Source organism: Ictidomys tridecemlineatus, chromosome X (genome assembly GCF_052094955.1).
Source record: "Ictidomys tridecemlineatus isolate mIctTri1 chromosome X, mIctTri1.hap1, whole genome shotgun sequence".
Lineage (NCBI taxonomy): Eukaryota > Metazoa > Chordata > Mammalia > Rodentia > Sciuridae > Ictidomys > Ictidomys tridecemlineatus.
In genome coordinates this window covers 29,948,146-29,971,386 of record NC_135493.1, presented here as the reverse complement: position 1 = coordinate 29,971,386, position 23,241 = coordinate 29,948,146, and the positions used below count along the sequence as shown (strand labels likewise).

At 41.0% G+C, this 23,241-nt stretch overlaps 2 protein-coding genes across 4 annotated transcripts; both read right to left on the bottom strand.

The window, feature by feature from the left end:
• Positions 1 to 3,422: 3,422 nt before the first annotated feature.
• On the bottom strand, positions 3,423 to 5,028 carry LOC101975093 (rhox homeobox family member 2). 2 transcript variants are annotated; one of them, XM_005319509.4, is made up of 3 exons: positions 4,810 to 5,028; positions 4,310 to 4,628; positions 3,423 to 3,753 (listed from the first exon to the last, which is right to left on the bottom strand). In XM_005319509.4, the coding sequence occupies exons 1-3, from the start codon at positions 4,889 to 4,891 to the stop codon at positions 3,663 to 3,665; spliced, it is 492 nt and encodes a 163-aa protein (XP_005319566.1). In that variant the 5' UTR covers positions 4,892 to 5,028; the 3' UTR covers positions 3,423 to 3,662. The 2 variants fall into 2 exon arrangements, with proteins under 2 accessions (XP_005319566.1, XP_021578019.1); XM_021722344.3 differs by having other exon boundaries at positions 4,310 to 4,833.
• An 11,130-nt stretch (positions 5,029 to 16,158) lies between these two features.
• LOC120890810 (rhox homeobox family member 1) lies at positions 16,159 to 22,513 on the bottom strand. Of its 2 annotated transcripts, XM_040288930.2 has the most exons (4): positions 22,080 to 22,513; positions 20,602 to 20,647; positions 18,503 to 18,548; positions 16,159 to 16,408 (listed from the first exon to the last, which is right to left on the bottom strand). In XM_040288930.2, exons 1-4 carry the CDS (start codon positions 22,469 to 22,471, stop codon positions 16,398 to 16,400), a joined length of 495 nt encoding a protein of 164 aa, XP_040144864.1. In that variant the 5' UTR covers positions 22,472 to 22,513; the 3' UTR covers positions 16,159 to 16,397. The 2 variants fall into 2 exon arrangements, with proteins under 2 accessions (XP_040144864.1, XP_040144855.1); XM_040288921.2 differs by lacking the exon at positions 18,503 to 18,548 and having other exon boundaries at positions 22,080 to 22,512.
• Positions 22,514 to 23,241: the final 728 nt, after the last annotated feature.

Sequence of the window (23,241 nt, the reverse complement as noted above, 5' to 3'; positions counted from 1 at the left end):
GACTCCACAGGAATAAGCTATTTCCTTATTGATAAAATACTTTTTAATTTTTTTTTAGTTGTAGATGGACACAATACCTTTATTTATTTATCTCTATGTGTGCTGAGGATCAAATCTCACACATGCTAAGCACGCACTCTACCACTAAGCTACAACCCAGCCCCTTATTGATAAAATATTTTAGGGGAGTTATCACTGTTTCCCTTCAGTTCACTTTGGGACTAGGTTAATTGCTTTGTCTTTCCTTCCGTCTGTAAATTCTTTAGTAACTTTTTCCTATTCTTGAATTCAAGCCCAGCTGACACACTGTACTCAGTTCCAGCAGTTAATACTATGCCTGGTAACATACTGAAGAAATGATCCTGAGAGCTGACCATTGACCATCAGGTGTTCAGATGTTTTTGGTCCTTCCTATCACCCTGGCTGTGGGGGAAGAGCATAAGGTGGAACGCATTTAAAGTGGCAGTGCCTGCCTATAATCCCAGCAATTTGGGAGGCTGAAGCAGGAGGATTACAAGTCTGAGGCTAGCCTCAGCAATTTAGGGAAAGCCTGTCTCAAAATGAAAAATAAATAAAAAGGGCTGGGATTGTAGTTCAGCAGTGAAGCACCCCTGGGTTCAATCCCAAGACCTAAACAAACAAAGAAACAAACAAACAAACAAAAAGTCATACTACAGAGAACAGCCTATGCGAAAAGCCCAACTTTAGTCTGAAGTAACTAAATAGAAGTGCAATGGATTTTTACACAGGTTTTCTCAAGGATGTCTAAGGAGCCATTTATCCTCTGAAACCTCTTAAGAGTAAAAAAAAGATAGTCTGAAAAGGAACGCTGTTCGTGGGTGACCTGGAGTATTTGTAGCTTGCCTTACCTGTGATTGGAAAAGGGTATTTCAGCCTATAGAGTTAAAGCAATTTAGCCAAAATGGGTCAAAATTTACTAAAACTCAACACAGCCAGATGTATGGCTCCTTTCCATCACTATACTCAGGCATGCACTGTGGAGCAAAGCTGAATAAACTCATCCTGGAGTTTGCTTCTGGTTTAGAAAAATATTCTCTTAATACAACTGATGGCTTTCTGTGGTGTCAGATAGTAATATTTTGGCCCCTTAACCTACAAATGAGTCACCACTGCCTGAGCCACTGCAAAAGTATTTCAAATTAACACAGGTAACAATCTGGTCTGAATTAAGAGTCTCTACCCCTCTCTACCAAATGAACTTCACAGAACCCATTCTTTAAAAATAATACCACCAGGGTTGGGGTTTAGCTCTGTAGTAGAGCCCCCTCCTAGCATATGCTAAGGCCCTGGGTTCAAACACCAGTGCAAACAAAACAACAAACTCTCAAAATTGAACAAACAAAACCAGACAACAAAAAATACCAGTCGTGCAGGGGTGGGGGGTGGGGCTCTGACCCAGGAAACAAATTTGGGGTTGAGCAGATGGAAGAAGATGTGGGAGTATTGATCATCCTTTATTTGGAGGCCCCTATAGCCATTAGCCAAGCTCCAGCTTCAGCTTTGCCCCAGACAGTTCCCTTTTAGCCCTTCCTATCCCATTTCCTTGGGCCCTTTTTATATGCAGGCCAAAGAGGGCACATTGTCAACAGGTTACATAATGGGGGGGGGCACATATTCCCAATTTAATGTTTATGACCTTGAGTCCATATACTGAATCCTGGTGTTTCTGGCCTTGACTAACCATAACAGCTAGTTCCCAGCCCTGGCTATGCACTAAAAACATAACATAACCCACCAGAAGTCTCAAAAACATAACAGCCCACCAGAAGTCTCAGTGAGGGAGCCTAACTAAAGCCATTTTTTGGCCTGCCCCCACAATACCTTTTTTTCAAAATTAAAAACTTTAACCTTGGGCTAGGGTTGTGGCTCAGTGGCAGAATGTTTGCCTGGCACATGGGAGGCACTGGGTTCTATCCTTAGCACCACATAAAAATAAATAAATAAAATAAAGGTATTGTGTCCAACTACAACTAAGTAATAATAATAATAATAATAATAATAATAATAATAATAATAATAATAAAACCCTTTAACCTTATTAGGCATTAAGAAAATAAAATAGTAGAGACTAGGAGAAAAATACCTTGAGAACATATATCTGACAAAGGAATTATATGTAATACATATAAACATTCTTATTGTCCAATCAAAAATACCCTCAGGGGCTGGGGCTGTAGCTCAGTGGTGGAGTGCTTGCCTAGCATGTGTGAGGCACTGGGTTCAAACCACAGCACCCCATATAGATAAAATAAAGGTCCACTGACAACTAAAAAAAATTAAAATATCCTTAGGGGCTGGGGTTGTCGCTCAGTGATAGTACACCTGCCTAGCACAAGTAAGGCACTGCTTTCAACTCTCAGCACCACATAAAAAAACTAAATAAACAAAATAAAGGTAAAAAATACCATTGGATGTCAGAAATTCCTCAAGAATATTTGTTCAAAAACTTAAATGTGTGCCATATCTTCAAGGCATGTATTTGAGTGTATGCAATTTGTCTTTAACCTTTTTGCCCTTCTTAGGTCAGTGTAACTTTATTCTAGATTGGTTTTTTTTTAAGTTTTTTTTAGTTGTCAATGGACCTTTATTTTATTTATTTATATGTGGTGAATCAAACCCAGTGCCTCACACATGCTAGGCAAGCACTCTATCACTGAGCCACAACCCCAGCTCTAGATTGTTCTTTTGGTTTCAATATTACACAAATTTCCAGTTTGCTAAACCTTGCCCCCTCCCTTCACAATGTATTTTATCAATGTTTTCAGGCTGACACATCAAACCACTCCAGAAAACTGAAATTTAGGGCTTCCACTATCTACATTGCTTTACTGAAGAATAAAAACAGAACAACCAAGCGCTTAGACTTTTACACTACCCCGCTCATTAATCAAACATACTTAACCACTCATATAGTGTGCTGTGTGGGAATTCATTATTCCTTTACTCTGTTGTCTAAACATTTATAAAGTCACTCATTTAGCCAAGAGTCTACACATGATTTAAATAGTTTTAAACAATTTAACAGTGAACTCTCTCATGCCCTAGCTCCTTGGTGTATTAATTTGCGTACTTCCCAGGTCAGACTGAGCCCTAACCTGACTCCACATAGAAGTATTTCCTAAAACAAATCATTATTAGAGCCAGGTGCAATGGCATGTGCCTGTAATCTCAGCAATGGGAGGCAGAGGCAGAAGGATCCCAAGTTCAAAGCCAGCCTCAGCAACTTAGTGAGGCTCTAAGCAACTTAATGAGGCCCTGTCCCAAAATTTTAAAAATGGGGGGGGGGCATAAAAGAAAAGGTTGGAAACGTGGCTCAGTGGTTAAAGCATCCCTGAGTTCAATCCCTGGTATCAAAAATAAATAATAAATAAATACCATTGTTAGAAGTTGAACTTTATTTATATTTTATTCATACATGGAATAAACGGTTTGGTTCTTTATCATTTTTATTTCTTCCATTAATAAGTCATGTTCTTTTTGGTAACGAGAAATTTCCATATGCTAAGGTTTACTTATTTCATTTCTCATTCCCCAACCCCCCCCCCATTCAAAACTCATTTCACAAACACGGAAAAGGCAACAAAAACAGCAGCAGCTTGAGAATATCTAGTAGAAAAGTATCTGAAGTCTTGATGCAGGTTTTAGAATGGCTTCTCTGGCAAATTGGGCTTTTCAGATTTATTGGGCTCCGCTTTGCCTTCAGTAACACTCAGGGGTATTGCAAGTTCCTTTCTGAAGGGGAGAAAACATCAAATGTTCAGTATTTGGATTTATGAATGAAGTAAAATATGCAGATGTACGTTTCTTACTTATTTCAAAATGTCTATCCTTCCATGGGCCCTAGCCAATGTTTCCATCGTCCCAGTTCCAGGGTTGCTTTAGGGATGGATTTTTCTTTGTAGAATTTAAGGGGGCGCTAAAAATTTCAAGATTTAATAGTAATTATTTTAATTCAGCATTTAAACATCAAAACTAATGAAATGTTTCTACAATGATCACATTATCTTCACTCTCCTTGCCCTAACATCTAAAACATTATTTTAAAAAAAGTTCTGCTAAAGTTTCCCTAGTTGATTGAATTTATATAGGCATGAAAATATGAACCGTGATTCCCAGTAAGTATCGCCCCAACCTGGCGGGCAGACTCTGGCTTTGAGTCCCCTAGGTAGCTTTCCGCTCCGGCTCCGGAGGGAAGGGAAGGAGACTGGGAGAAAGCCAAAGGTGCCCTGTGATGTTCTCCTATTGCCCTGGAGAACTACGCACCTCCAGAGCAAACCCTAACCCTTACCGTGCGAACACGTCGGGGTATTGAGTGCGTTGGAAAACGCGATCCAGTTCCTGCAGTTGCAATTGGCTGAACTTGTTGCAGAAGTCGCTCTGGTTGGTGTCTCCGGACTGTGAACCCTCAGCGGCCTCGTGGCCTGGCTCCTTCAACTGCTGCAGCCTGGGCTTCTCGTCACCGCCGCCCTTCTGGTTCCAGGGGCCGAGAGCTCCCGCACCAGTATAGCAGACTTCTGTTGTCGCTCCCTGCTCAGATTCGGACCTTATCTTCTGTCCATGGTCGTCTCTACCCTTTACAATCACCGAGATCTTGGCCAGCTTCTTATCTGGAAAAGAGGGAAGTCGGGGGGCGGGACGGGGAGAGATCACGGTGTTCAAGCCCTGGGCCACCACCAGTGAAACGGAGGTAGTGGCAGCGCAACAGCGTCCCATCACTCGCCTCTCCCAGACGGATTTTGGTTTTTTAAGAGTTCTCGCCAAAGCGTAAGTCCCGGCCCAAGCACTGACCCTGAACTTTCTCTGTGAGCTCCCCTATTCCCAGGCTTTGGTAGCTGGCGTCCTCGAGGCTGCACTCCTGCGGAGGGTCCATGATGTCAGTGCCGTCGATTAAGCTGTGTGCCACTACTAAGTCTCCGGTGCCTAGTCTGGGTGATCGTTTGTTTGCACGCTACTGGCTAGATGACTACTATTCTTGTAATCTCCAGTTGCACTGCGATTGGTGGATTGGACCTCCTGGGATGCGCATGGGGCTAGGGCGTGGCCACAAAACTGGGGGGATGGGCGCCTAGGGGGCGTGCCTATATGGTTATTGGGAACTGAAAGTTGCAACTTAGAGTACTTATGACCCGAGTGGGGTGACTGTCTGGAAGAAGGGGCTGTACCAGACTGCCCGTGTCTAGAACAAGAGTTCACCCCAAAGCAAGTGGATTTGGTGTAGGGGGAGGGGCGGAGGAGAGAGACCTCACAGTACCCTCCAGAGACGTTGGAGGAATGTTTGGAACATCTCTCAGCCCAGCCATCGATGCTGGCTCTCTGGCGTATGGCAAGGTATCCTAAGCTCTTCAAGAGCGAGAGAAGCCGTGATAGAGCTGAAAAACCCGCGTCTAGCCCCTAGCAGCTCCAGCACGCTGAACCGAAGGCTTTGAGCCTTGTGACACTTGAGGTCTGTAAGCACCACTCTCCCACCTAGGACTCTGGTTCTTTTCCGTTTTCTCCCCAAATCCCTAAATCGGCCTAGTAATTAAAGATTAAATGAATAGGTAGTAGGCTACTTGCAAAATTTTTGCAATTATGTACAGAAAGCTTAGCGCCCCAAGCTCTCCAGGGGGTACGGAGGAGTGGAAGCTTCAGATTGGATTTTCAGAGGATTCAGATGCAACCTGCAGGAAACCCAACACGCCCGCGTGCAAGACCTTGCCCAGTGCATCCAAGAATGCTTATGCTGCACTTGGCTCTTCCTTTGGACGCGACTGTGGAGTATGCAGTATCTGCTAATTTATGCTTCGCTGGCTCCCTTCGCTGTAGACCTGGGGTAGTACACGCCTTCAGCTCTACATCTCTCCCCCTCCCCCTCCTCATCCTTCTCTCCCCCTCCTGGTCTTCCACCCCCTTCTCTTTTCTTTTGCTCCCTTTAGATCTAGAACTGTCTTTCTAAATTCTTGCTCCCTATTGATAAAGGTCCCCCAAAAGGCGGAGCAGATTCCCTTCAAAAAGTGTTTTGTAGTACCATGGGTCATGTTAATATCCCCAATATTGAGAATAGTTCCTAATAATGGGCCCTATGCTTGAAAATGCACATCATTTACCCCATCTTTACTTTCATAACCACGGTTGTCATCAGTACTCATTTTATAAGGTAAATTAACCATTTTTTATGGACACACTATCTTTTTTATTTTCATGTGGTACTGAGGATCGAACCCAGTGCCTCACATGTGCAAGGCAGGTGCCCTATCACTGAGCCACAACCCCAGCCAGCTATTTTTATAAGCCCCTAAAAGTAAGGTGGACCCTACTTACTGGCTTCCTGGGCTTAACAGATGAAAATAAATCTCTTATATTTTGTGTTTCCAGCGAATGATTAGGAAACTAGCTATAGGATGATGATTTCTTTATTCTGAAAATAAAAAAAAAAACTGTGGAGTGATTTCACCCCCACAGTCTCTCCCTAACTTTAACCAACCTCCTCAGGCTGGCTCTTACTGGGTTCGGGAGGGCTCTGTATCTCAGAGCTAGGTACCCTGCAATGATTTTTGGCCTGTGACTTCAAATATTTGAAGTCATAAGAGAGAACTACAACACTTTTAATCGTGGCTTTCATAAGCCTAGGTAGGACATCTATCAAAGTTTGAATCCTATGGTCTCACATCTGAGATTTCCTTGATTTATTCCAGTGCTTTCTAAACTTCAATCATGTGCCCTTTTGTTGACTGTTGCCTGTCTGGGCACTAGCCAAATAGGTTTTTTTTTTTTTTTTTTTAAGAGAGAGAGACAGAGAATTTTTTAATATGTATTTTTTAGTTTTCGGCGGACACAACATCTTTCTTTGTATGTAGTGCTGAGGATCGAACCTGGGCCATACGCATGCCAGGCGAGTGTGCTACGCTTGAGCCACATCCCCAGCCCTAGCCAAGTTAGTTTTAAAGTCTTTAGTTAAATTGATGCAGACTTGAAAACACTACATACCTAATTTAGCCTTATCCAAGTAAAAATTGGCATGAATCACTCAAATTTTTTCATAGACTTCGTGGTCTAAGTAACTGGTTTATATTAATATGTTTAACCTTCTTACCACCCCATAGGCATAGATGTATTATTACCTTCATGTTACAGAGTCACAGAGACATTAGGTAACCTGTTTATGGTCACCCAGTTTGGAAGATGGGATTTGTGTCTGTCCTCTGAATACTAACCCTGACACCAAGGATATGCTCAATTATGTTTCCTGATATGCTATATGCCATTATCATCATATTTTGTAGTTAATTAACTAGAGATAACCAGAGATAGATGTGTCTTTTCAACTCAAAATTCTCTTTACTGATTTAACTAGCAAATTAGTGTCATAAATATCTAATGACACCTTGTATATTAGTAAGTAACCAAGGAATAAATGGTAATATCCAGAAAAAAATGAGTTGAAAACAAGACACAAAAGAAAAGTGGTTGAATTTAGTAAGTTAAATAACCATTCTTCTCAATAACACTGTATTCTTGTCTATTGTTGGAATACTTAAGAAAAATATTTGAAGTCATAAAGTTGAAAATCATAATTCACTATACTGATTTCCTGTTTCTTATTATAATAATTATCTAATATGATAGATTCTTGGTGACACTTATTTAATTAGACAACTAGAGATAATTAGAACATTGATTTGAAGTCTGGAAATTGGAAAGCACAGTCTTGTATACTATATTCGTATTTCTTGTTGGGATGTTGCCTTAGAACTACAGATAAGTAGTGAAACCTTATAAAAGCTAGATAACTAGGGAAAACTGGAAATAACTAAAATGACCAGTGTAAGCCAGGAAGTGAAAAAGCATCCTTCTTAACTTGGACATCATAGTTTTTTTAAGTGTACTGTGTTAATATGTTAGATAAGTCACAGAACCTAGGGAAAAAGTCAACTACAAACAACTAGTGTTATTAGTTAAATCTAGGAAGATGAAAACCATATTCTTAATTCTACCTTCTAATTTCTTGTTGAAATAAGGAGTTAATATTACTGATAACTGAGAATATCCAGGGTACTAGTTAACTAGAAATAAGTAGAGATAAATAGAAAAACACATAGGAACCCAGAATCTGAAAAAAACACTTTTTCTTAAGCTTAAATTCTTATTATAGTGGAATAATGAGTGAGTAGTGTGGTCATGAAGTAGCATGTAGGTGATTAGTTAAATAAAGGTGACTAGAAAAGAATGAATATTTGACACCAGGAAGTTAATGAAGGCTTTATTCTCAATTCTAACTTTTATGTGTTATAAAAATAACGAGGGGCTGGGATAATGGCTCAATGGTGGAGCACTTGCCTGGCACATGTGAGGCACTGGGTAGGATCCTCAGCATCACATAAAAATAAATAGAATAATAGTTTTGTGTCCATCTATAACTAAAAAATTTAAAAAATAATGAGTTAATATTATTTAGAAGTAATGGTACCTATTTATTTAATTACAGGGAATGAGGTATACATAGAACAACAATTTGAATCCAGGAAGTTTAAAAAATCATCTTGTTGACACATAAATGTAACTATTGTTGCAATCATCTGTAATTGTCATAGATGAATATTGGTACCCAGGTAACTAGTTTATAGGGGATAGTTAGAATAACCAAGAAATCTGTTTGAGTACAGAAGTTGAAAAATTGTAGTATTATTCCTTACCACCCTAATCTTATGTTGGAATGAAGATTTAGATATATGAATAATTAGTAGTGACATGTATACTAGTTAACTGCAAATAACTAGTTGAAGCAAGAGTGTGAAATCAATCTTCTGAATACAAAATTCTAATTTCTGATTGAAATAATGTATCAGTAGTATAGATAATTAGGAGTAACCAGTTTACTAGATATGTACAGGAACTTCAAATTTAGGAGGCTGGGAAACACACTCTTTCCAATTGTTAATTCTTTGTTTTGGGAATGTAGAGTTAGTAAAGTAGATAACTAGATAAACACGGATAGAGTTAAAGTGAAATAACCATATAAAAGCAGGACAAATAGTTGAAGCCTGAAGGCTACAAAAATTCTTCTCAAATGTTAGTCTGAACATTTTTTGGAATAGGATGTTGTTTGTACTGTAACTAGTGGCACCTACATGTTAGTAACATAGAGATGGCTAGAGATATGTAGAATAAGTAATTGGGAAGTTTGAAGCTGAAATAAAGTTTGTCCTGGATTCTATATTCTTTTTATGTTTCAGTTGTATTAAGAAGTTAGCACTATAAATAAATAGTGGTACTTAGGTAAATATTTAACTAAAGCGTATTAGAACATCTAGTAGAAACCATGAACTAAAAGCATATCTACTGGGCTGGGGATGTGGCTCAAGCGGTAGCCCGCTCGCCTGGCATGCATGCGGCCCAGGTTCGATCCTCAGCACCACATACCAACAAAGATGTTGTGTCTGCCGAAAACTAAAAAATAAATATTAAAAATTCTCTCTCTCTCTCTCTCTCTCTCTCTCTCTCTCTCTCTCTCTCTCTCTCTCCCTCCTCTCTCACTCTCTCTTAAAAAAAAAAAAGCATATCTACTATAGTTTGGATATGGTTTACCCCCAGAGATTTATGTGCTGGAATTTTGGCCCCCAATGTAATAGGATTGAGGTGGTGAGGATTTTGAAAGATGTTGATTAGATCTTTAAGAAAGCTGCATACTTTGCCGAGAGCTGCCCCATAGGAGCTGAGCACACGTACCCTTAGCCTTGATGGATGGAGATGTGGAACTGGCTTCTGACTTCCACTCTGTGGGAAAGCAGGTGGACATCACTTTTGCTTGGCAGGGCAGTGAAGCTCTGGGAGTGGGCGTTACCCAGTTGGAGTGGGCTGCCTCCTCATTCTTTTGTAATACTACCCTTTTGTCTTTTTTGGATGGAATATTCTATAGAACAGCTCTCCTCAATTAAAACTAGGGTTCCCGGCGGTGGGCGTGCTCTTGCTCTCTCGCCTACCTCCCTTGTTTTTTCTCTAGCCTCCCTTGTGGGAGCCTACTGCTGAGGCAGAGGAGCCTCATCCCGAAAAAGGTATTTTCTGTGTCTGTGTGATTTGTTCGTGCCAGCCCAAGAGACCCTGGTTCCGTAGCCCGCACAGAACGTGGGCTACAATACTTTTCTTGTGGCAGTGAGTTAGGTTTCTTGGAAATGATTCTCACTCATTGGACTGGTGGAGGTGATCTCTTTCCATGTGATCTCTCTCTCTCTCTCTCTCTCTCTCTCTCTCTCTCTCTCACACACACACACACACACACACACACACACACATTCATATGCTCCCAACATGTGATGCCATCCACCATGTTATAATGCAGCATGAAGTGATTACCAAAATCCAATACCAGTGCTATACTCTGTGAGCTAAATGAACCTCTTTTCTTTAAGAAGAATCCAGTCTTACGTATTTTGTTATAGAAACACAAAATGCCTCACACATGCTAGGCAAGCACTCTACCCCTGAGCTACAACCCCAGCCCTTAAAATTATTTTTATTTGATCTTTTTTAGTTATACATGACAGTAGAATTTATTTTAATATATTTACACAAGCATGGAATATATCAGCTTCTTATTTCTTCTTAAATTAAGGTAGTAGAAAGGTAGATAACTAGCAGCATATGCATAAACACTTTAGATATAACTAAAAATAAATGGAAAATTAATGCCTCCGAAACAAAAAGGTACTTTTCTATTTTTGTGTGTGTGTGTGTTACTGAGGATGGAACACACTTTTCTAAAAATTTTAATATGTGTGACATGACAACAAATAACAAGTAGTAAATACGAATTTGGTTAACAATGTATAACTAAAATGATTAGAAGAATAAGTTAAAGCTGGCAACTTTCAGGAATCCATCATGACCTGATCACAGCTATCTTGAGCTGTTACTAGGCTGGCGGCAAACTTGTGATGCTCCTGTTAACATTACAGGCATCCACCGCCATACCTGGTTTGAGATTGTGCAAAAGATCTAACTATATGCTGTCTGGAAGAAAATCAGTGTAGCTTTAAAGACTAATAGGATGAAAGTGGAGATAAAAAATGATGTTCCATGAAAATAGTGACCCAAAGGGAACACAGGTGACTATACTTACATCAGATGAAATAGAAAATGTTTCAACTATGCAAGGAGGAAAATACTATTACTAGATAATGGCAAAGTTTATCAAGTGTATATAACAACTATAGATATATCTGCACCCATTATTGGAGCACCTAAATATGTAAAATATGTAAAGGAAATACTAACAAAACAGAAAAGAGAATAGACAACAATGCAATACTTTATGACTTTATGACCTCACTTTCAACAATGGACGGATCATTCCAACAGAAAATCCACATAAGAAATCATGGGACTTGAACTACAATTTAAATCAAATGGACACACACACACACACACACACACACACACACACACACTTTATCCATGAGTACAGAAAACACATTTGTTTCCAGAACACAAAGAACATTCACCAGAATGGATCAGATGTCAGACCACAGAATAAGAGTTGATAGAGTCATCCTTTTTCCTTGAACAGGGAACAGGTAGAGGAGCATTTCTGCTCCCCAATATTCATTGTATGAGGGACCACTCCAACTCCCAGACAGAAGTCTAGTGTGCAACTGACTTCCTACTTGGTTCCTTTTTGCTACTGGGTCCAGCACCTGCCACCCTACAGGGTGGGGGAAGGGGACTTTCAGTCCAATGGGCACTGCCTCAGCCTGCACTCCAGCTGACTACCATTTTCTCCTCTGTCATCACACATGGCAGACTTCACTAAGGATAGGATGGAACTGCATTGGGAAACTGGAGACCTCACTAGACTGGCTCCTCTGAGGTCTCTCCTGTCCCATCAGACCTCTCCTCCTCTTCCTTCACTTTCCTTGATCTTCCGTTCACATCCCAGAAATCCCTTGATCTGTGCCTCTTCAACACCCTCACCTCCCTACCCTGATGTCCATCCCTGCAGACTTTTCCCTTCTTACTTCAGCCACTTACTGCCCTATGGTCACCATAGTTTTCTGCCCCTATCCTCATTAGGGGTATCAAGGGACTCAGGGACTCCCAAGAGACACAGAAAAGCTAGTGGGAAAAAATGGATTTTTCATCTACTCTGCTGAGTTTTGGAGTCATTCTGAGAGCTACTTGATGTATCCTTGGTCCCTCACCCAAACTACAATCCACAACCTCCATAAGGTCGCATATCACAGCAAAGAAAATCCTAGTCTCCTCCAAAAATACTTGCAGGAAAATTAGGTCCTCACACTGAACAAGTAAACTCAATTTTCCCATCTGCCAGAAACACATTCCAAACAGAAATATAAAGTCTACTAAATGCAATGGCCAACTCTCTTTATATCAACCAGTGAGTTTTGTATTTTTGTGCTTCTGCCTAACTCGTTGCTAAAATTGGAGAATGAAAGGTATAAGATCTCTGCTGTGAATGTCTGTTTTTATATTCACCCATATACCCAGGTATATGTTTTACATACACAGAGATGTGTGAATATATATATGTGTAATTTTGTAATTTTCCTATCTCAGAATGGTATTTTCATATCAATATATGATATCCCTTAAAAAACTCTGCTAATTAGTAGAAAAATGTATGTGTGTGTGTGTATGTATGTGTGTATATATATATTATATATCTCCTTATACATCCAGAATTTTCTTTTTTTTGGTACTGGGAATGGAGCCCAGGGCTGTTTCCAGCCCTTTATATATTTTAAGTTTTCTTTTCTATTGGGGGGTACTCCCCAGTACTCAAGGGCACTTGACCACTGAACCACATCCTCAGTCATATTTGGTAACTTATTTAGAGACAGGGTCTCACTGAGTTGTTTAGCAGCCTTGCAGTTGCTGAGGCTGGCTTTGAACTTGTGATCTTCCTGCCTCAGCCCTGGTATTAGAGGCATGAACCATTGCGCCCAGCTTCATTTTTAGGTTTTGAGATGGTCCCACCAAGTTTGAGGCAGGCCTCAAACTTGCCATTCTCCTGCCTCAGTCTCCTGAGTCACTGGGATTACAGGTGTGCACCACCATGCCCAGATAAACTCACACATTCTTAACTACAACCAGACACAACCTCTCGTGGCAATATGCAACAAGAACATGCGTTTCAGTCTGGAACCTTAGCCTCAGAAGATTTAAAGGAAAAAAACCCATACATATGCAGATGTTCTTTCTTTCATTCCAGTGGTACCAGGAAACAACTCTATGCATATGAACTACATAAATGCACATATTTTTGACTATGAAGAAAATGATGAAACGACACAGTATTTCTGAAATATGGTTAAGTGGAGAAACTGGAGCATACTGTTGGCTCTGGAAAGTAATTGTTGAAGAGTCAAAGAGCTGAATGAGAGAAGGGGATGGAAACTTGGGGAGCTGTCTCACCAGAAAGTTCTCCATGAAATCTCTATTGCCTGACATTAGTGGCAGCTGAGATTTCACTTTCTCAAAAAGCCAAAGTTGCAATCACGGTTGGTCTGTCACCCCATCAATGGTGGGCATGGGTCTCCCTTTCTGGAAGCTTCACGTTTATATGTTTATGTTTATATATATATATATATATATATATATATATATATATATATATATATAGAGAGAGAGAGAGAGAGAGAGAGAGAGAGAGAGAGAGAGAGAGAGAGAGCGCACTAGTGCATTAGCAGGAATGGATACAAGGGTGCCTTCACCACTTAGTCTCATCCCCAGTCTGTTTTCTTTTTATTACCCCCTTGAGACAGGCTCTCAATAAGTTGCTTAGGGCCATGATAAGTTCCCGAGGCTGGATTTGAACTTGAGATCCTCCTGCCTAAGCCTCCTGAGCCACTGGATTACAGGCATGCACCACCATGTCCAGCACAAGATGCTTCTTTTGCCTTTCCTGGGAGCAACGTGGGATTCTGGAATGGGATATGAGGAGAGGCCAGGTTCACCAGGATTTCAGGCAGTCTATGGAGTCTGTCTGTAGAGGGCAGCTACTGAAGTATTCCAGGCCTCCAAAGGGGTCATTATCACTTCTGAGTGACTCTACTGAACTCCTCTTTTCAGTAACTGAGTCCTTTGAGGGTTATAGGGTTCCAGGGAGGGGCACTCAACTTCTACTCACTGTCCCCTCTGTCCCAACTGTGACCTGCAGTGGCATCGGCAGGGGCTTGACTGCCACCTAGAGCACCAGAGGCAGGTACACACAGGAATGTAGGATGTACAGGAATTTAGGATCATCTGTGCTGGTTGATTTTATAAGCTGTTTCCAATTGTGTCAATAACTGCTTAGGAGATTTCAAGAGGAGTGATTAAAAGTTTTCGTTTGGAATCTGTTTGATGGGACCTGAACTAGGTACTTAAACATTAATTTTCATTCTGAGTACTCTTGAGGCAATACACATTTGCACACTGTGACACTCTACTGAGGGGGCTGGCTTTGTGGGTCCTGTCAAACACCAGCTTGACATGCTTGATTCTCTAATGATGTATTTGCTACAGTTCATATGGGATGCAGTTTGACATTAGGCCACTGTATATATGGGAAATTCTGGAATTTCACGTTGGCAAGACCCTCCCATAAATCCACAAGTGTTTCTTGTTTTCTGTCTGGAAGCAGCTTCACAGCTGGGCCTGGTGGCTGGTGGCAACGTGAGGGAAACTTACAGGTATGTTCTTATGACTGAAGGAAACTAGGGACAAATGGAGTGGGGTGACTATTCCAGGATGTTCTCTCGCTAAAGACCCTACATGTGTTTGTGTGCCCACACTCGTGTGTATGCAAAAGGAAGAAGAAATAGTCAAAGCTGCAGATCCCAACTCCCAGCTTGGAAGAAGAACCTGAGGGCTCAACTGTGCACCAGGCCCCACCAGGTGCTGGGAAATAGGCCATTTGCCTCCTGTCCTCCTGCCTACTGCTGAGTGTGGGGAAGTCCTCTTCAGTACCTCAGGGGTCTGGGAAAGGGAAACCTCAGAACTTGAGAACAGTGTCCCTTTGTTTGTGAAATACTACTAAACGTAGTTCCCAATGGGGGGAAAAATCTCATAAATGATGCAATGTCCACATTGGAATATTCCACAATGAATCATTCATATATATATGAACATATATTTAAATATAATCAAATATGTTAAATACATTTACATTTATATTTAAATGTACATAGTTATGTATGTAATGCACATGTTATGTATGTAAATGCACATATAGTTAAGATTCACTTTTTAAATATTAATTTCTTGGTGTAGATGGACACAACACAATGCATTTTTATTTTTTTATGTGGTGCTGAGGATCAAACCCATGCTAGGCAAGCGCTCTACTGCTGAGCCACAATCCCAGCCCCTAAAATGCACTTTTGAAATAATAATATTAGAAGTGGGGGTAGAGTAGAACTACTTGATGAGGGTTCAGGAGGAGTGAAAGGAAAGGGAAGGTTCTATGGAAGGAAATTGATCAATTATGTGCATATACAATTATGCATAAGGAGTCCCCCTATTATGTCTACTTATTAGTAAATAGTTAGGAAAAAATAGTTAAAAAATAATGTCCTTCCAGGGGAGTCTTTTGTATGCTACTTGGCATAATAAAGGCTTTCCAGCTATCACCCTGCTTTCCTAAGAGTTTATTCAACACTTTGGCTTTGATGGTATTGTTGTTTCTTTGGAGCAGTAGGATATCTAGGCAATAGCTGCTATAGGCCACGTGCACCACAAAAATGGAGGGCAGTGAACAGTTTGGAGCTAACAACATGAATGTTCAGTTGCCACCTTCCCATAAATCCTGAGAGTTGCCCTTTAGGGAATTTCTCAGGCCAGGATTCACAGTGAACTTGTCAGCATGGCTGGAACTTGGCCCTCCATGAAGACACACTGTTCTCTTGCTAGAGACTTGGCCTGCCCCTCCTTGCACATGTAGAGGTCCCAAAGGGGCAGAGTGGGGATGACAATGGCCTGATGGGAGAGGGAACATAGATGAATGTATGGGTCAGTGTGGACCCCCATGAAACTTGGGAAAAGGTGAAGTGCAGGGCCTACTGATGGTGACCCAGGCATGTCACCGCAGGAAACCAGAACTCATTATTATGTTAAAATGTCCCTCCTGGAAAAAATTATACCACATTTTGCATATAAAACAAATATATTGATAATTCACTTCTTTATTCTAATATAAGTGCTGAGGAAATAAGTGCATTGTGGGCATCAACAGTAGCCCATATGTCAGTGACAACAGATAAACACATCAACAATCTGGTTCCGGAAGAAAGATGGCGGTCTAGGGCCCCTCCATCATGGCATCATCATCGTCCTGGGTAGGATGAGGTGCATTTCTCAGGGAGGTTTCCCTCAGAGTTTTCCTATGCTTGGCTCTCCTATACTTAAACCAAGCCTATGATCAGAAGGAAAAAGGGACTGGTTTAGTATATTGAAGTTAATGTCATAATGGTAAAAAACACATCATGCAGCCCTATAGGTCACTTGGATTTTTAAATTGCACAGCAGAAGCTTTTTTTGTTTCTGGTGCTTTGGAATTTTGCAGTACTGGTAATTGAACTCCAGGCCTCACACCTCCTAGGCAAGGAAGGATATCACTGAGTGATATCCTGTCACCAGAAGCTATTTTTTAAAAAATATATTTTAGTTGCAGATGGACACAATACCTTTATTTTATTTATTTTTATGTAGTGCGGAGAATTGAACCCAGTGCCTCACACATGCTAGGCAAGAACTCTACCACTGAGCTACAACCCTAGCCCACCAGAAGCTATTTTCTTTTTTTTTTTTTTAAGAGAGAGTGAGAGAGAGAGGGGGACAGAGAGAGAGAGAGAATTTCAACATTTATTTATTTTTTTCTTAGTTCTTGGCGGACACAACATCTTCGTTTGCACGTGGTGCTGAGGATCGAACCCGGGCCGCACGCATGCCAGGCAAGCCGCTACCGCTTGACCCATATCCCCAGCCCCGGAAGCTATTTTCTTATTACTCAAATACCTCAGGGGGCCTGGCTATAGCTCAGGAGGGGAGCACTTGCCTAGAGTGCAGGAGGACCTGGGTTCCACCCTTGGCACCACAAACAAAACCACCTTAGGAGACTAAACATCCTACCCACTCCTTCAGCTTATCCTTAGTGAGCACCAGCTCTGTGCCCTGCTCTGGAAGAGGCTGAGTTCTTTATTTTTCTCCTTCCAATTCTAATGTTCTCTACTGGTTTCTTGCAAGTTTGGATGCAGGTCTAACTTGTGAGTGGCTCCTGGTCCCTCATGCTAACTCTGCACCTGCTAACCACTGATAAAGCACAGTCTGTATCCTGACAGCTGTCCATGGGCCATGCAGCTGCCTCCTGTTTCCTCACTAGGGATAGTTTCACTCTGTTTGTGGGGATGTTGGAATACCCCTCCCTGTTGAAAAACCCATCCTCAGTGTGAAGTCAATATTCAGTAGGAAGGGGTGTGTGAGACCTTTGACAGAGGGTTCCCTTCAGGGTGGCCCCTGGATCATTTACCTCTGAAACCTTTTGAGAACTGAAGGAGTATCTGCAAGGGAGGACCAGACACTGCTTTGACAAGGTTAAGGGACTTGAGAGCAACACAAGCCAATGTCAGTCTTGCCCCAGCAACCTGCCACAGCCTCCAAACCTCTCTGGAGACAGGACAAAATCAGCTCACAGTTTTAGCTACACTTTCCAGATCCTGGACAGTGGTGCTATTGCCCAGCATGAAGGGGCACCCTAGGCTCCACTGTTCAACCAAGACATGCAAGAGCTGTCCCTGATTCCTAAGGCAAAAAGCTGCAACCATAATTGCAAATATTAAAATGCAAAAGGAAAACATTCTGTCAGGTGTCATTTCCTCTCAGTCTCCTACTTGATGAGTTTCCATTGTATTTAGTTCTTTGGTAATTTCTTCACTGCAAATGTAAATGACACAAATCGCCTCCCTGCCCTCACACCTCCTTCAGCTACATGAATATATAATTTAAAGAAGGCATGTGTAAGAAAGCTCAGGCTGAGGGGGATCCAAAAGGTCCCATCCCTCAAGTCTACATAAACATAAAGGTTACAATGGGGTAATTGTGTGAGCTGATATTAAGTGTGTATTCCCAAGACTGGTTTCCTAAAACACTTCTATTATATATGCAAAAGATATGGAGAAATTGTATGTTATGTTTCTCGGGAAATTCTCTCTGCAGATTTTGGACGTAGATGAGAACATCTGGGTTTTTTCCCCTCATTTGTCTCCTGTGGCTCAAGTTCCCTTTAGAATTACATAGAGGTGAGATATGTGACCCAGGGAGGGCAAAAGCAACTCACCATACCTTCAGATTTTCTCTTCTTCTGACTTTGCCTTATCACCCTACAAAACACTCCCAACCGCTTCCCAACTTCTCCCACCTGAACCAGGCTTGACTGTGGAGCCTGGCATGTGGCATTAGTACACCAGTGCTCAGTGGCTTGCTTTGTGGAGCTACTGTTCTGGGCACCTACCATCATGTCCACAGCCTGTTTCCATCACTGCACTCACACATGCACGCTGCAACAAAGGTAATAATAATATTAAGGTCATCCTGATATTTCTTTCCTTTGTTGTTGTTGTTTTGAATTCATCATTTTGGATTTTGGTCTTGGGCAGTCACTGTTTATTCTCATGACCTGACTATATTTTAGTCATCACTGACTAAAGGAATGAAAAATCTGTAATTAATACAGGTAGTTATCACCCTGAAAAGAAGGCCATACCCCAAACACATGCCTATTTCACAAAACCTAACTCTTTAAAATAGAACAACCAAAATAGAAAAATAAACCTTTCCATGTCAGAAAATATTCAAGATAAGATTTATATATTCATTTAATGTAGAATCTTCAAGGGGTATTTTGATCCCAGATAAATTTTTCTAACCCTTTCATCCATCTTAGCTTAAGTGAAATTAATTCAATATTATTCTTTTTGCTGGTTTCACTCTGTAGATAAATTTCCAAAGCTTTTGAAAACATCTGTTATATTCCATCCATGTATACTCCAACTATACTGTTAATATGTTTTGGCAATGTTTTTAGGTGGACACATCACAGTATCCTGGAAAATTATAATTAAAGGCTGTCACTCGCTATTACCTTACTCTAAATTGACAAAGATTTGATTTACATTAATACTGCAGGGAAAATATTGACCCTGATCTCTACAAGGCAGCCCCCCAACCTGCAGTCCAAAGGCAGGTGAAAACCCCAGTTACTTTTTGTTCAAGAGGTAAAGGCCAGGGCCCTGGATAGGAGAGAGTACCAGGTACTTGTGCTTTTCAGGTATGTCGTCATATCAGTCTCAGTTTAACTAATCATATATTAGTTACTTACAGAATATGTTCTATGGGTGAATTATTCCCCCTCATCCAAATATGTAGAAATCCACTCATTTAGGTAAGTGCTTATGCTTGGTTTAAATAACTTAGTACAAACCTGGTATAGTGGTGCACGTCTATAATCCCAGAGACTTGGGAAACTCAGGCACAATTGCGAGTTCAAGGCCAGCTTCAGCAACTTTTTTTTCTTTTTTATAGTACTGGGGATTGAATCCAGGGGCATTTAACCACTAAGCCACATTCCCAGCACTTTTATATATTTTATTTAGAGATAGGGTCTTGCTGAGTTGCTTAGGGCTTTGCTAAATTGCCGAGGCTGGCTTTGAACTCACTATCCTCCTGCCTCAGCCTCCCAAATCACTGGGATTATAGGCATGTGCTATCTAGTTTTGGCAACTTAATGAGACCTTACCTGAAAATTAAAAAAAATAGAAAGGGCTTTTTTTTTTCTTTTTATAGTACTGGGGATTGAATCCAGGGACATTTAACCACTAAGCCACATCCCCAGCATTTTTAAAATATTTTATTTAGAGATAGGGTCTTGCTGAGTTGCTTAGGGCTTCGCTAAATTGCTGAGGCTGGCTTTGAACTCACTATCCTCCTGCCTCAGCCTCCCAAATCACTGGGATTACAGGCATGTGCCATCTAGTTTTGGCAACTTAATGAGACCTTGTCTGAAAATTAAAAAAAAAAAAAATAGAAAGGGCTCAGGCTGTAGCTCAGTGGTAAAGCTCCCCTGGGTTCAATCTTTAGTACTAAAACAAAACAAATTAGTACAATTCAAACATCTTAAAAACTTTCTCCTCCCTGCATCAATGTGAATACTTCCAAGGCAATCTGAGCGCAAATGTGAATCAGCACAGAAGTGCAGTTTAAAAGATATCCATGGTAGAAGGAATTGAACTTTATTTATCGAATATATCTCTGTATTATATATTTTTATAATTATTCAGATGCATATGTATATATTTAACATTGTACATAGAATTGTTTTGTTTTTTTTTTCCTTTAGGAAATTACTTTCTCTTTGGCAATGGGAAAGAACAACAAATTGGAGTTTACTCACTTCATTTTCCACCAAAATTCAAAACTTGTTTGCAAATGTAAAAAGGACAATAAAACAATAAAAAACACTAACTTGAAATTTTCTAGCACAAAGCTGTGTATGCCCTAAAGTAGGTTTTCAAATGACTGTTCAGACAAATTGCTGTTTTCAGACTTACTGACCTGCACTTTGGTTTCAGCCACATAAACACGTCTTGCCAGCTCCCTTCTATGGAGAGAAAACCACAGATGTTTAGCATTGGGTGTTGTGGATGAAATAAAATATAATATACATTCTGTGCTTGTTTGAAATTTACAATCTCACCTCACAATTACCCAAGCATACTTTTCTGTAATTCTCTGGAAAAGTCTCACTTTAGAAATGGTTTGACCTTAACGGGGCACAGTGGCACATGCCTGTAATCCCAGCAGCAGGGGAGGCTGAGACCAGAAGGGAGGATCACAAATTCAAAGCAACTCAGTGAGACTTTGTGTCTAAATAAAATATGAAATAGGGCTGTGGTTATGGATTAGTGGTTGAGCGCCCCTGAGTTCAATCCCCAGTAACCCCCACCAAAAAAGAAATGGTTTTACTTCATCAAAAAATTAAAGGTGGGCTGGGGATGTAGCTCAATAGATAGAGTGTTTGCCTCGCATGCACAAGGCCCTGGGTTCAGACCCCAGCACCACCAAAAAATAAATAAACAAATAAAGGTGACTACTGTTCAGTAGTCCAAACAGATAAATTTCCCATGTTAAAAAATAAAAATTAATGCAAAAATCTATGAGGAACAAGTTATATAAATTTTAAGTACAGGAAGGCTATAGCACTGAAGTTGCATGATAGTAAGTCATTCTCCTAATCCTGATTCAAATAAAATATCATTTACAAAAGCAGACCTCTAGCACAGACAATAAAAGAAAAATCAAGTGGACTATATCAAAAGTAAAGACAAATCAAAATACATAATCAAGAGAGTGAAAAGGCAACCACACAATGGAAGAAAATATTTGAAAATTATATATTTGGTAAGGAATTTTTCAAAACAGTTCTGATAGTTCCATATACTAGAATATTACTCAGCCTCAGATATGAGGCTAACACATGCTACAACATGGATAAATCTTAAGGACATTACACAAAAAAATATAAGGCAATCACCAAGAGACAAATACCATAGAATCTCACTTATACGAAGCACTCAGAGTGATCGAATTCATAGGATAAAAAAGTAGAATACTGGTACTGGGCCCCGATCAGGACGAGAGGGTAGGGAAAGGAAGTTGTTTAATGGATTTAGAGTTTCATTTCAGCCAGATTAAGATGTTTTGAGGGTTCTGTCCCACCACAACATGTAAATACTTAACACTGCTTAGATCCACACGTCAAAAGTGGTTTAGATAATAAATTTCATGTTTTGTGTATTTTATTACAACTTTGAAACAAAACAACAACCAGCTACCAACTGATTTCCAGACTTAATTCATGTTAGTACCACATGAAAATGTTGACCCGATTCCCACAAGGCAAACCCCACAGAGCAGAAAGGCAGGTGAAGACCTGTGCTTAAGAGGGGCAAGGCAGGATGGGGGCGAGGTCAGAGGAAAGTTATCCCCAAAAGAACCTGGAGAATGACCCCCTCCCAAAGCCAGTCACTTACCTGCTGACCACATCAGGATATTGAGTAACTTGGAAAACACTCTCCAGTTCCTGCAGCTGCCATTGTGAGAACTTGTACTGGATTCGAGGACGCCTGCGCCGAGGCAGTGGAACCACTGAAGCCAATTCTTCCCTCTCCGCAGACTGCGCCTGTTGCCGGGGCTCCAGGCTAGTGCCATGGCGGATGAGGCCTACATCACCTTCTTGGATCATGCCACCCTCGTGCTTCTTGTTGTCGAAGAAGCCTACATCTTCACCAAAGTGGCCACTTCCGGCTGCTCCTGCCCTTGCGGCTTCCACTACTACACCTTGCTGATCTTCAACATTCATATCTACCTCACACATCCCTAGGCCATAGTATGTAGGGCCACAATACTGATCTTTGCGATCCATGGCCGTCGGCGCTAAAAAAGCTTCTACAACCGCAGTGCACTCTGGGAACACAGCCGGGGCCACAGCTTGGTGTTCCTCCTCGATCTGCAGCATTGTACTGGTTTCTAGGGTTCTGGGGTAACTTAGGTCCCTTGGATGATGCTCAGGCTCCCTTCCAAAGGATTGCTATTATCTCCCTGCTTATAACCTGTGCCTGTGAGTGGAACTTGCTTAGGCATTGCAAGTGATGAAATGTGGCCAAAAATAAGGGTCTTATGGAGAAAAAAGGTGCCAATAGGGGACGTGACAGAATGGGGTGACAAACATTCTACTTAATTGAATATTCCACCTCCTTCCCATCTAGGACCCTACAGAAGGGATAATGCTGGGTTGCAAGTTGATTTAGGGGTGGAGAAAAAGGGAGGAAGTGAGTTCCCACACTGACCACAGGACCCCTTAAGTGAGCATTTGGAGAACATCTCATCCCATCCTACATAATTCCCAACCTGTACATGGCTCAGGCTAGGAATTAATCTGACCTGATCCTCTAAGGAACAGCTTAACTCTCAGTTCCATCAAGAACACTGAAAGACAAACCCTTAAGGGAAGCAGCTGCACATTGGTGTTGCAATGCTAGAACTTGCTGGGTGTTGAGGCACACTCTACAAGAAGCCCCATTAGTCCCTTGAGAATGCCCAAATACTCCACAATTTTGATACTCAATTCACATTAAGTGTGAAACCCTGCTCAAATCTGATCACATCCTAGAATGCCTATACTGAGGTCCTTCC

Excerpts from the sequence above, each read along its gene's own strand:
- LOC120890810 (XM_040288921.2), bottom strand. The coding sequence starts at position 22,471 with ATGGATCGCAAAGATCAGTATTGTGGCCCTACATACTATGGCCTAGGG. Across the intron at positions 20,648-22,079 it reads TATCCTGATGTGGTCAGCAG|AAGGGAGCTGGCAAGACGTG; the intron begins GTAAGTGACTGG and ends TTCTCTCCATAG. Across the intron at positions 16,409-20,601 it reads TGGCTGAAACCAAAGTGCAG|GCTTGGTTTAAGTATAGGAG; the intron begins GTCAGTAAGTCT and ends TTCTGATCATAG.
- LOC101975093 (XM_021722344.3), bottom strand. The coding sequence starts at position 4,734 with ATGGGACGCTGTTGCGCTGCCACTACCTCCGTTTCACTGGTGGTGGCC. Across the intron at positions 3,754-4,309 it reads TACCCCGACGTGTTCGCACG|AAAGGAACTTGCAATACCCC; the intron begins GTAAGGGTTAGG and ends TCTCCCCTTCAG.